This window comes from Bacillus rossius, chromosome 12 (genome assembly GCF_032445375.1).
Source record: "Bacillus rossius redtenbacheri isolate Brsri chromosome 12, Brsri_v3, whole genome shotgun sequence".
Taxonomy (NCBI): domain Eukaryota; kingdom Metazoa; phylum Arthropoda; class Insecta; order Phasmatodea; family Bacillidae; genus Bacillus; species Bacillus rossius.
In genome coordinates, this window is record NC_086339.1 from 713,729 (window position 1) to 726,702 (window position 12,974).

Sequence of the window (12,974 nt, forward strand, 5' to 3'; positions counted from 1 at the left end):
CATTCTGTCTTCTATACCGAGATGGAAGTATCTCAACCCGCAAAACTGCTAACACGGCTGATAATCAAACCAGCCATCGAGCGTCCAGACGTGAGAGTGTTTTTTTGTTATAAACATTTCTAACAGCAAAGGTTATAAGCCCCAAGATAAAAAGAACTCAACTTTATTGCGTATCATCATCACACACGTGCATATCGAGTATGTCCACTTTATCAGCCAGACAACTCTTATCATCCCGTTATATAATAGGTATTATGTGCTCCCAACTCGCCACTCCTCGCAGAGCACGATGGCCGCTGAGAGACTGTTCTTGCTGCTGCTGCTCGCCGGCCCGGTACTCACCCGGAGGTACCCCAGCTTCAGGCTGAGACGGCGGTACAGCGAGCAGCACCAGCAGCAGGTCCCAGACGTGCGGGGCGCTGTCGGCGAGAGGTTGATCCTCACCGGCTACCTGGGGGAAGGGAGGCTGGAGGAGGCCAGGAACCTCTCCAGGGTGACGGGAGGACCCTTCCCAGAGGACATCCCCAGCTACTCGGGGTTCTTCACCGTCAACAGCGAGTACGACTCCAACATCTTCTTCTGGTTCTTCCCTGCTGAGGTAGCCACCGCCACTGTCCAGAATACACACGAACCCCCACTCACATACCTTTTAAACTCATACTGGTGATTACCAGCTGGTTATATTTTCAGCATGGATTCGGGATTTTCACTTTGTAAAATTGTATTCATATAATTCAGGACTGGGTGTCGATTCGATACTTTCATCTTCACAATGCAGCAGGCATCGCGGAAATTTTATGTACAACCATTCTGAACACCTCGTTAAAACTTTGGATTGTAAATCCTCACACAAAGTGAGATGATAGCCTTTAAAAACTACAATACAAAATACATAGAAACTACTTGAAATAAAATATCAAACTTATAACTTATAATTACTTGGAATAAGACCTGCAACTATATAATAATAAAGTTTTGGTAGTAAATACTTCCTTTTTTGATTAAGAACAAATTTTCCTAATTGTTCTTAATCACATTGTTTCGATTTATCTTGACCCTCTTTGGATACATCTCCATGATCTGTCCGTTAACTAAGTTAATAGTTATGAAGACTTCTTTTTAGTTTTAGCTTTTTTTAAATTTGTGTTTCCAGCATGACTACGAGAATGCCCCTGTCCTTCTGTGGCTCCAAGGAGGCCCTGGTTCTTCATCCATGTTTGGCCTCTTCACGGAGATGGGTCCATTCTTCGTGGCCAATGACAGCCGCACTCTTGTCAAGAATCCTTATTCTTGGCACAAGAACCACTCGCTCATTTTCATCGACAATCCTGTTGGAACAGGTGAGTAGCAGCCCCGTGCTTTTCACATATATAAATTTCCCAGATTCATCAATAAAATCTAATGTGAAGTTTTCCAGAGTTTCTTTGATGTATTATGAATGCATATGGAATGATTATTGCACCTTAATGACGAATTAAGACTAGCATAAGTTGGCACCTATTCTTCGCCCCTAAATTTGAAATGAACCACTGAGGAGGAGAAGGCTTCAAGGAATCCGTGGGTGGAGAAAACAAGAGCACCCCGAGAATCCCAGCAATGTCGCCTTCTGGAAGTCTGGGAAGGGCCGGTGGTGATGAACACAGATTGCTTTATAGAGAGGTGAGTCGGCAGTCTAAACCCTCCTGGGTTCATTGGTTTCTGGTCTACCATCGCTGGATGAGGACTTCTTGAGAGAGCTCTACACTTGATATGTAAGTTCGTGATCACTGTCCTGTAGTCAGCCTTGTCCCTAATTGGTGAGTTCCTAACCAGCTTAAATTATGGTTTTGGTCCAATTTGTAGCTTTTGGAAAACAGAATTTTTACATGGTTAGACCAGTTTACTTTCTGTTTGGCAATCACCTACCACTGCTACTTTACTTGGAATATGGCACGTTATTTTAACTGTCAGAACTGGCTTTATATTCATATTCTCAATAAATACAAAGCAATGGGTTATTCTCAAAGAATAATTATGGACGCTAGATTCGTTTTCTTTTCTGAAGTATGGTTTTAAAAATGCAGTCCTACAATGTACAAAAGTAAACCACTTTCATATAAAGGCAACTCATTAGTTGAGTTTTATGTGGTCCAGAGTTAGTTTTATAATCAAAAAGCTCTGAAATGTTTTCGAGTTGCATTTGATGTTTTATGCCATATTATTTTTTACAGCCACAAGTGTAAGCACAAAGATAAATTATCCTTCTCAGCATTCTTCACAAAACTCTATTTTCATTTTGTTGCTGCATGTTTCCACAACAAAAGAATTTTCATAAAATCATAATTAAAATAATTTATAATAAAGTCATTATAAGCTTTTTTAGTGGTTGTTGCTTCACGAGTGTCGTTAGTGTGAAATTTTATATTTTTTAGGACACTTCAGGGTTGGTTGATGTATGGTAAAGAAGTTTCGATTGGGGATTGTAGCCATGTGCATGTTTCAACACCTACCTCAGTGTGTGCTGGTCATCCATTATCGTGAGATGAAAACCTAAGATGAAGGAGCCTTCCAGGAAAGCAATTGTGGTGTGGGAACTAGAACAAATCCAGAATTGTGCAAGAGCCAAATTTTGACATGTGTCTGATCATTTGTAATAAACCATAATAATTCACATACAGAAATCTTATTCTAATTGTTTGAATTCTGTAAGTTCGTTCTTATTTAATTTAATAGTTTACGTTCGTGCCATGATTCCAATCTCGAGGTTATTCGCCCCAGGGTTCAGCTACACCGGGAACTACCTCGGCTACACGAAAAACGAAGAAGATGTCGGCCGGGACCTGTACAGCGCTATGCTGCAGTTCTTCACTTTGTTCCCGGAGCTGCAGGATCACGAGTTCTTCATCTCCGGGGAGTCTTATGCTGGTGAGTTGTGCATTCCGCTTGACATTGTTTAGTACAATATTTAACTTTGTTGTTTTTCTAATAGCCTTGTTCGCGGGCTGATAGGGTAACTGTAATACGAGGTATTTTAAAGTAAGCTGTTCTGTTCAGTGTAGTCTTTGACATCCATACTTTGACTATTGAAAATTATAAATTGTTTCAATAAATAATTTTATTTAAATCTATACTCTATTCCTTCGATCTAGGTTACTGGTTCTCTAATGGTGAAAGTGGTGCTTTTATCTGCATGCATACTGAATATTTATTCTTACATGAACTTTCTTACAAGAGTCCGTTACTAGAGAATGAATCAGATGTTTAAAGATATGTAAAAAAAATCATGTTTGGCTTGTGTCGTCCCTGCAGATGCCAAACATACTTTCCTGCTCATTCTCCATTGTTGTCCATCGCTAAAAATACACAATAAAATAAATATCTACCTAATTATTTAAAAAGTTGCCGCAAACATTTCTTAAATTACTAACTTATTAGAGCTGCCCTTAAAACATATTAAAATAACTACAAAAATAATATTAAAAGCACAAAAAATTAAAGCAAAATACATTAATTCCGCTCTAGATTTGTTGTGGCATAGGCAAGGACCCCAGAGTCCAGAAATTGAAGCGGGTTCAGAGTTTTGAAGTGATTTTGATTAATGTCGCAAATAATAGATGCTGCTCCTGGCGGGGTGTGGGGTTGTGCTTACTTACTGGCGGTGTGAGTAGTAGCCACAATTATATTGATCCTCGTTCATTGATAAGTGTACACATGTTTTGCAGGTAAATACATCCCAGCTCTCGGCCATGCTATCCACATGAACAACCCAACTGCAAGTCTTCAGATAAATCTGAAAGGTGAGCTACAACTCTGTAAGCACCCAATATGTGGTTTGAGGCACGCGTTGGCGTGATCGCTTGTGTGTAACGACGAGTAAACTCGATAAAAGGCCACAGCTTCAATGTGAACCACAGCCACTGCTGCCCATTAGAAACAATCGCTTATGACTACAGTGGATTGCGAAGCACTGCATACAGCAAAGGCGCTCATGTATGAGCCCACACATGAGCAGCAGTCACGCCGGGGGCTGAGATGGAACCACTAGTTCTTGTTTCGATTGTAGAGTGAGGTACCCAGTTATCCAGGTCAACAAGGAACATGGCAGGGTTCTGAGACCAATCTTGCTTACTTACTGTTGCAGCAGGGGTACTTATTACTTTAATTTTTGAAGTGAAAACTTCTTTAGCCACGTTGAGCGATTTTTGGTAGGGGCAAAACTTAAGGGTTCGCGTCACCGACATTCTAGTGACGTGTTGCGCCAGACTGGCGAATCGCAGTGGCCTGTGTACATGTATACGCATATATACACTAATACATTGTATATACTCGACTGTATCATTTTTGGATGGGTAAAATCTTGTGAGTTCGCATCACCGACATGCTGTAGTAGCAGTAATTGAAGTTAATTTGACCACGTGAACACATGACCTAGGCCAGACATCACTGGTAAGCCATAGCTAGGTAATGGATTTTTACGTAATTTTTATATACCACTGACATCTGTTGTGACTAAAAAATGATGTAAGGATAATTGATATGCTGAAATCGTACTGATATAATACCAAAATCATTTTCTTACGTACATTTGACGTAGAAATGATGTCATATTACACATTTAAAAACAAAGTTTGAAGTTTTCACTTCTGTTGACAGTCCCCATGACTGGCTAATTTTTTTTTATTTTAATTGTAGCGGGGAAGGGGTGTTCACCCGCCCCTCCCCCCATACATACGCCCTTGAGCAACACGTCTTACTCCAGGGCAGCTATACGCAATGTCTGTTACTTGCCTTCAGGCGCTCTTCTCATTTATTCGTAATCTCTATTGCAATATAGCTGCGCTTGGTAATACAGTTTCAACTCATATATGGATAATAAATGAGAACAGCTATGAAAATTCCTATGTAATCTCCGCAGGTATGGCGATAGGAGACGGCTACGTGGACCCAGTGAACATGATACGCTACAGCGACATAGTGTACCAGTGGGGTCTGGTCGACAACTCCACGTGGAGGCGCATGCAAGAACAAGAAGACTCTGCTCTGCATTTGGTTGCCGCGGGGGAGTTCGTTGCTGCAAATGATGCAAGTACATGTTTATTAAGTAAGAACCTGTACAAATTTGCGCTGTAGTTTGTTGAATTACTAGACTGTCGATTCCTGTACACATGGGTGATCCTTATCTTTGGGTCCCAAATCAAACAGTTACAGCTTGATCATATGTTATCAGCCAATAAGTTTTGATGGTGATTTTCTCTTCTTTCTGATTCATGTGTGTCACTAAAGTGGTAGTGTGAGCCATGGAAAGAGACCAAGGGCCTGACCACCTACCCCAATATTCCTAAATTAATGTTACCTATTTAGTCAACTTAGTAGCAGCAAAAATTCTGAATTTGATACTGATATGTAGGTTTTGTTTTGTTTTGCATTTGATTCCAAAATATTTTAATTTTTAAATGTGGATCACCTAATTTAACTCTCATAAGCAGCAGAGAGCAATATGTACTAGGTACTTGTTTTTTATTGACACGCGCTCTCAAGCCAGTGAGGGGTCGCGGTGATCACACAACTCGCATTCCGGAGGTATCGGGTTCGAATACCGCCCGGTCTTCCTCGTTTTCTCTGGTTTCCTTTGGTTTCCCATGGTATTGCATAGCCACTCCGAAGATCCGATGGGATGGGTCACTATCGCAGGCCATGAGAGGCTCCTTCTGCAGCATCCCTGGTCCATGTGGCGTCCATGAGACTTTGAAGACTAAGTAATATATTAATCAGCACTTCTAACAAACACGTCACAATAGCCATTAACTAAAAATTCTGCGAGACTCAAACTGTCTGGATGTATGGAGTAAAAAAGTTTTTTAATGTGATCATGTTATTCAGTGAGAGGTTACTTTCTTTCACTGTCTAGTTTTTGCCATCTATAACAGGCCAATGTGAATTCCAAAATTTTCTGTAAAACCCCATTAAATTTATTATAGTAGCTAAGAAAATTGACATTTATTTTTGTTCACAACTAGGCGTCCAACGAAGCCATCGATATTTACCAAAAGGCTTCTAGCGCAAGTGCGTACAACATCCTCGAAGCCTCCGGCGAGTCAGAAGAGAGCTACGTGGAGTTCCTGAACGGAGCGAGTGTGCGCTCGGCCCTGCACGTGGGCAACCAGACCTTCATGGACGACGGCGTGGCTTCCTACGACCACCTGGAGGCGGACATCATGCAGTCCGTCAGCCCGTGGGTGGAGCGGCTCCTGGACAGCGGCTACCGGGTCGTCTTCTACAACGGCCAGCTGGACGTGATCTGCGGCTACGCGCTCACCGTCAAGATGGCGGAGGCGCTGAGCTTCGGCGCGGCGGGCGAGTACAAGATGGCGCCCAGGAGGACGTGGCGCGCGCACGGCCGAGTGGCCGGGTACGTGAAGACGGCCGGCAACATGTCGGAGGTGCTGGTGCGCAGCGCTGGTCACATGGTGCCCAGCGACCAGCCGGCGGCCGCCTTCGACCTCATCTACAAGGTCACCCGGAACCAGCTGTAGCCCGCCCGGCCAGACATAACCTCAAACACAGCTTGGGTTTACTTCTCGCAGCAGCTAATCTGTTGGGCTATGCTCGAGTGCGTCTCTCGCATCAACCGTGTAAGCACAATATGTGGTATATCATGTAACTGAATTTTTCTATGTCAATAGGTTGAGTTTATAATTTAAAATTATTGTACTTTACAAACTATAAAAAAAATTCTTATACACACTTCAAGACGGGAAAATGTTTAATTTATAAATTTTCCTTTATATACTTTTCAATCTGCTTACATATGATCGTTAAAGTGTTTTTTTATTGTGACCTGTCTCCGATGTAGTGCCGATAGTTTACTTTTCCAATGACACTGCAGATCAACACATGAAGTTTGCTTACGAACATTGGAAATTCTTTACAAGCACTGTTGGTAAAATAACAGCGGCGGAAGGATACGCATATTAACTAACATTCTCAATGGGACCTTTTTTTTAACATAGTTAAAATTGGCTAACTAATTACCTAAATCAGGGACGTGCCAGAGGGAGATTCATGGGGTAGTACCCTCCCCTCCAGGATTAAAAAAATGAAGACAGGGTAAGAAAATTAATAGCTACATAATGTTACAGAAAAATTAATTTTGAAGGATTTTTGTAATCCTCAGTAGGCTACAATAATGTATTTTCTCCCCCATTATAGCCCGACATGCCTCATACACAAAATCAGCAGGAATTATGTTTCCAAGACAAGAAGTCTGTGTGTAATACCAGTTTACATACGTTTTACTCTATAAGCATGTTTTTCATACATACTTGACATGTGTGTTTCTTGTATTTAATAACATTAATACATTTATGTATTGATGAATGGTTTTAAAGAAATAATAGAACACTGTATCGAAGAACAAAGTATTTAAGACAATTAAATAAAAAACAAATATATAATGTTCAGTTTTCTTTTCTCAGGCAATATAAATACTTAAATTTCTATGTGTTAACGTTGGAGTTCTAAAAGTATACTATTCCATGAGATGTTAGTGTGACAATCGATTTTCTTTTATAACTCAGTCATGAAGACAAATTACAAAAAAATATTAATTGGGTATACTTAACCTCCTTCTTCACAAAATCTTGGTCCTTCACAAAATTTTGGCTACGGTCTATTGATGCTAGTAACACAGCACGTTTTGGTATTCCGAGGTGAACAGGTAATCTACAACTCTTTCTCGCTCTGGACTCCGGCATAGCGGGTGTCCGGAGAGATAGAGATGTTGAAACCATGGCCTCTGGAACCAGAAGTCCACGAGCGTGATGTTCTTGTAGGCGAGCGCAGCCTCGTGCGAGGCGTCGACGCCGGGCAACACGTCTACGAACAGGTCCATGAGGCTCCGCGTGCCCGCGAAGTGGGCGCGAGTGAGGGAGCGGATCTGGTTCTGGCCGATGTCCAGCACGTTGAGGCCGCGCAGCGGGGAGAGCGCGCCGACGGGCAGCGCTCGCAGGCTCAGGTTGTTCATGCGCAGCTCCAGCAGTGTCCTCAGGTCTTTGAAGAGGTCTTCGGGAATGTCACCAGCAGGGTTGTTCGACATGTACAGAATTACAAGTCTGCGCAGGCCTCTGAAAAGGTGTGCGCTCAGTGACGTCAAATTGTTGTTTTCCAAAACTAGGCCGGTCAAGTGCGGTGTATGTTCGAACACTTCACCTGGGAGACTTGCGATGCTATTGTTGCCCATGTTTAACACACTGAGTTTCACAAGTCCACGAAAGGCGCCTGCTTCGACAGTTTTAATCCTGTTTTCGGCAAGATCGATGAACTCCAGGTTGCTCAAACTCGAGAACAAACCCTCCGGTATCGTCTGCAACTGATTTTTTCTCAGAGACAGGACCATCAGGTCGTGAAGTCCTCCAAAGATGCCAGGGGCCAAAGCCTCGACGGCATTGTGGTTCAGGTGCAGCTCGAGTAAGCCTTGTTGATTGACAAAGAACTCCTGGTCCACTCTCCGTATGTCATTGTAACTGAAATAGACGATCGTGAAGGTTGTGGTGACCGGTGTCATGGTCGTGACTCCAGAGTGACTGCAGTGCAGACACACCCCACTTCGTCTGCCGCACACTGCGCAGATGCACTCTCCCGGACAAGACAGGGTCTGTGGTGAAGCGTCGACGTCAGCGTCTGGTTGACAGTCGGTCGTCTCACTGCTGTTCAGCGACAGGTCAGGAGGAAAGTCATAACTCACCTTACGATGGTCACCCATATGGCCACGGGAATGTTCACCAGAAAAACAAGAAATCAGCACTTTGTCCGTGACATTGTAGTACCTGGCCAAGAAGTTCGCAGGAAGAAACTCACAAAGAAGGCAGTCAGCGAGGTTCAAGAGGTTCAAACTTGCTGAACCGACGATATCTCCGAACATCGCTAGATTATTTAGACCTATTTTGTTTCCGCTCAAGTCGATTCTTTTGATGTTCACCAGTTCCTTCAGCACATCTGCCGACACCGTTAAGAAGGGATTGTCAGAGAGATCAATGTGTTCCACACTTATTCCCATGCCCTGTTGTTCAGAGCGTAAATGAATAGTTGAGATGTTATTACCGGATAGTTCTATAAAATTTCGGGCTGAAGCAATAAGCATCGTGTCTATTTCTTCAAGGCGATTTCCAGCTAGCAGGAGATTTGCAGTCGACATTAAGTACGAAACTGGATTAGAACCTATTGAGTCTAGGTTAAGGTCAACACGAATCAAACTTATATTATTGTAACTGAAATTAATTACTTTAACTTCTCCCCCAAAAATGTAAAGTAACACTTTGCTGATGGCATTGTATGAAAAGTCAGCGTATTCTAAATACCAGTATCTAAGTTGATAAACAGTGGTTATATTATTATGGCTCAGATCGATACGCCTCAGATTATATGCAGAGTTGGGAAGACTGTAAGAAGCTATGTGGTTAAAAGAAGCAATCAGAGTCTCCAGTAACGGACATGACTGAAATAAAACTCTGCATTTGAGGATAATTAGCTTATTATAGCTGACGTCGACCAACTTGATATTCTTAAGTTCATTGAACAGTTTAGGATTCAGAAAGGAAAGTTGATTGTGTGCCAGGGAAAGTTGTCGTAGCTGATTCAGGCCACTGAACAAATTGCAGTGTAATGTTTTGAGACTGTTGTGGGACAGATTCAAGGACAGCAGCTGCAGACCGCTGAACACGCGCTCCGGCAGCGCGGCCATGCTGTTGTTGGCGAGGGACAGCTCGGCCAGGTGGCTGAAGCTGCTGAAGAGGTCCTCGCGAGGGGCCACGGAGTTGCCCTCCAGCAGCAGCGCAGTGAGGCTGCGCGGCAGGCAGGCAGGGACCCCCCGCAGCCCGCGGCGGGAGCAGTCGGCGCCCTGCGGGGAGAACCACGTGACGGGACACGTGGTCCCTGCGGCCTGCGCGGGCCCGAGGCACAGCCCGAGCAGCAGCAGCGCCGCCATGTCTGCAAGAACACGTGGCAGTCCTGTAGTGCGGGCGATTGTGCCATTTTTAATGTGGCTATGCCGTCAAAGAATCTTGACTTGGTGATGATAATAATAACAGATAAAAATTAATTAAAATGAATCACCCAATCACACTAACGCTACAGCACTACCACAGAAAAAAAAATTGGTTGTCTGTAAAGTCGGTTTACGGACGATAGTTTAACGTGACAACGTCATAACAAAACATTGATGAAATGATTGCATACTTTTATGAATAAACTTGAATCATTTTTATTGAATTATCACTATTTTCTATGGATACAAAAAAGGAGTGAAATTAAATCTACAATTTAATTGATGAATTTACTTTTATTTGCACTAATTAATTCAAATATGTTTATTACTTTAACAAAGAGAATATTTTAACTATAACTTTTATACATGTTTGCTATTTAACTTCTTCCAATCTGTGTTATTCTGTTAAGGATTAGACGATGATAGGAAAAGTAGGAAACGAATGGGAGTGTTTCAAGTTTAATGTGCCTCGAAAAAGTCAAATCGATGGTTGTTCCAATCGAGTGGAAGATAGATAGATGCGGCGCAAGCGTACAATGAGCGTAACGGGACACAGCGTAACGGGATAATGTGCGTAACGGGACACATTTTCGTGCGTGCAGCCTGCGTTAATCGATTTATTAGACGATGTCACGTCAAAAATAACGGATAAAAATAAAACTAGATGCTATTAACTTAAAAACTCTTTATAGGCAACTCAAAATTGTACAGCAATCGAAATGTACACTAATTTATGTTTACTTAAATAAAATAAGACGTTGGTGTCATTTCTGCTGTTGAAAATTAAATTAGCGATGAAGTACATAGATACTTTAATTATTGGCTTGCCCGGATTATATTGTCGCGTAGCAGTGGTCGCCATACGGGCTATAGTGTGTCTCACGCGTAGTGTGCAGTAGACTGCGCCCATTGTTGCCAAGTCGACACTGCTCGGCTTGTCGACATCCAACATCTTATTTTGTATACCATCGTTAGTTATTATAAGTTTTAGTGTTTTTAATTTTACTATTTTTTTTAATTTTCTAAGACCATAAAATGGTGTATATTGAAGTACTATTACACGTGTAGTTATTCTGAAGGAAAAAAATAATCAATGCTAAACACCAATAATTATTTTAAAGGAGAAACTATTTGTAGCTGTCCGACATTATAAATAACACAGCATTCTCCTAATTACATTCTATGTTCAAACACAGCCCAATTTTTAATTGTTAAATTATATAAACATTTGCCAGCAAAAACCTCAGATGGCATTGGGCTCAACTTATCTAGTTTATAGTCTAGAATAGTCAGTGAGGGGACTTAGTAATGGCGCCAATCGCATCCATGGCTGGCCAATCCCTCTCCTAGCACACGATGCATGCTACCTCTCTTGCATGGCTAACACCCTGCATGATTAGAGCGTATGGGCTTCGGCCTGAGACGCACTTAGAGTCTTCCCTATCCAGACCTCTCGCGTACTCTCATAGCTTTAAGTTAGGTTAGGAAAAAAAATCTAAATAGCGATTACTAAGCAGTTAATCGTCAAGTACATAAATTAACATTATTAACCTAAACCCACCCAACAGATAGCGTCACATAGCGGCAAGCAGCCGGCAGCCAGCAATCACGGCAAAGCGAGGCAGACGTGAGCACAGTGTTGCCAAGTGCAGCTGCAACTCACTGCGCAGTCAGGCTGCAGTTCGGTCCCTGTGGCGTCACGGACTGGCGCGCTGCAGTCGGTGCAGTTGCCGTTCGCTGCGCTGCACGCTCGTGCCTATCGAGCCGAGGGCAGGAAGGCGACCCGAACGTAATTTGCAGCGCCGGCGATAATCACACAGAGAAATTTACAAGCCGTAATTAACATCCGGATGGTCTGTGATTCGATAGCTGTTAACGCAATAATAACCGCTGGTTTAAGGTCGTGTTCCCTGCTCACATCAACATGGAAATATTTCCTCGGAATATACTGGATATTTTATGTTTTGAATCAGGTGTGTGAGACTGTCATTGGCTACGTTATAGACTATTCGCGCTTGCCTGAGCTATGTTTAAAAAAAAGGAAAAAAAAGGTTGGACAAGAAAATACCAACTAGGAACGAACAGGCGCGTGAAACGCTGACGGTGCTACACACAGTTTATTTCCTATCCCGGCTTTTTGTCATTAACGAGATGTTATCTTTAAAAGATTTGTGCAATGGGAGTGCATGACTTGATGTAAGTTTTTGGACATACGCCATTGCTAAGAACTTTTTCTGTTGAAGAAAAACTAATAAATAAAATAAATAAAATAAATATTTATTTATTTTATTTATTAGTTTTTCTTCAACAGAAAAAGTTCTTAGCAATGGCGTATGTCCAAAAACTTACATCAAGTCATTAACGAGATGCTATGTTTTAAACTTATTTTTAAGATGGCGGGCGTAATTAAAATTGCAACATTTCTAGAATCCAAGATGGCAGGTGTGACATAAGCAAATTTTTATTATAGTTTTATTTAAATTTAATAATTTTTTTGTAAGTTTTATTAATATTACGTGTTTACTCTCGCCGGGAATCGAGTCGAGGACTGGAATGGATTGAGTATATATCATTTGAAGTACACATTTTTTTTATTTATTTGGTCAAAAAATAATATTAATTAAGTGTTTACGGTCAAGGTCATGACCTCGGAGGCTTATGGCAACTTCCTTTTAGGAGTCTATTCCATTTTTTTAATGAATTTGTGTTCTTTGAAAGGCAAAGGTCCTTTGGGGCATTCCAAATTTGGATTTTTTGAGGAATGAAAAAATTAATATCCCCTTTAAAATGGAATTTTTTCTCCCGAAATATGTAATTTTTATATTAATTTTGAGGGATTTTCAGTTATCTCTGAGGAATTTTGAGGAAATTTTGACACCAAGATGGCCGCAGTGACGTCACGATCCAAGATGGCGGACATTGGCTCCGGGTCCCTATCTCCGACTGCAGAGCT

General features: G+C 41.9%; 2 protein-coding genes across 3 annotated transcripts; one reads left to right on the forward strand and one right to left on the reverse strand.

Annotated features, from left to right (window-relative positions):
• Nucleotides 1–275: 275 nt before the first annotated feature.
• LOC134537317 (venom serine carboxypeptidase-like) lies at nt 276–7,426 on the forward strand. The gene is made up of 6 exons (XM_063377619.1): nt 276–598; nt 1,154–1,340; nt 2,758–2,904; nt 3,702–3,776; nt 4,895–5,061; nt 5,997–7,426. Exons 1-6 carry the CDS (start codon nt 290–292, stop codon nt 6,510–6,512), a joined length of 1,401 nt encoding a protein of 466 aa, XP_063233689.1. The 5' UTR covers nt 276–289; the 3' UTR covers nt 6,513–7,426.
• LOC134537316 (slit homolog 3 protein-like) lies at nt 6,725–11,791 on the reverse strand. 2 transcript variants are annotated; one of them, XM_063377618.1, is made up of 2 exons: nt 11,685–11,791; nt 6,725–9,963 (listed from the first exon to the last, which is right to left on the reverse strand). In XM_063377618.1, the coding sequence occupies exon 2, from the start codon at nt 9,959–9,961 to the stop codon at nt 7,658–7,660; it is 2,304 nt and encodes a 767-aa protein (XP_063233688.1). In that variant the 5' UTR covers nt 9,962–9,963; nt 11,685–11,791; the 3' UTR covers nt 6,725–7,657. The 2 variants fall into 2 exon arrangements, with proteins under 2 accessions (XP_063233688.1, XP_063233687.1); XM_063377617.1 differs by having other exon boundaries at nt 11,583–11,783.
• Nucleotides 11,792–12,974: the final 1,183 nt, after the last annotated feature.

What these genes read in the sequence shown, in the direction of transcription:
- LOC134537317 (XM_063377619.1), top strand. Translation starts at nt 290, where the DNA reads ATGGCCGCTGAGAGACTGTTCTTGCTGCTGCTGCTCGCCGGCCCGGTA. An exon ending in TCTGGTTCTTCCCTGCTGAG is followed by an intron (nt 599 to 1,153) that starts GTAGCCACCGCC and finishes TTGTGTTTCCAG; the next exon opens with CATGACTACGAGAATGCCCC. An exon ending in CTCCGGGGAGTCTTATGCTG is followed by an intron (nt 2,905 to 3,701) that starts GTGAGTTGTGCA and finishes CATGTTTTGCAG; the next exon opens with GTAAATACATCCCAGCTCTC.
- LOC134537316 (XM_063377618.1), bottom strand. Translation starts at nt 9,961, where the DNA reads ATGGCGGCGCTGCTGCTGCTCGGGCTGTGCCTCGGGCCCGCGCAGGCC.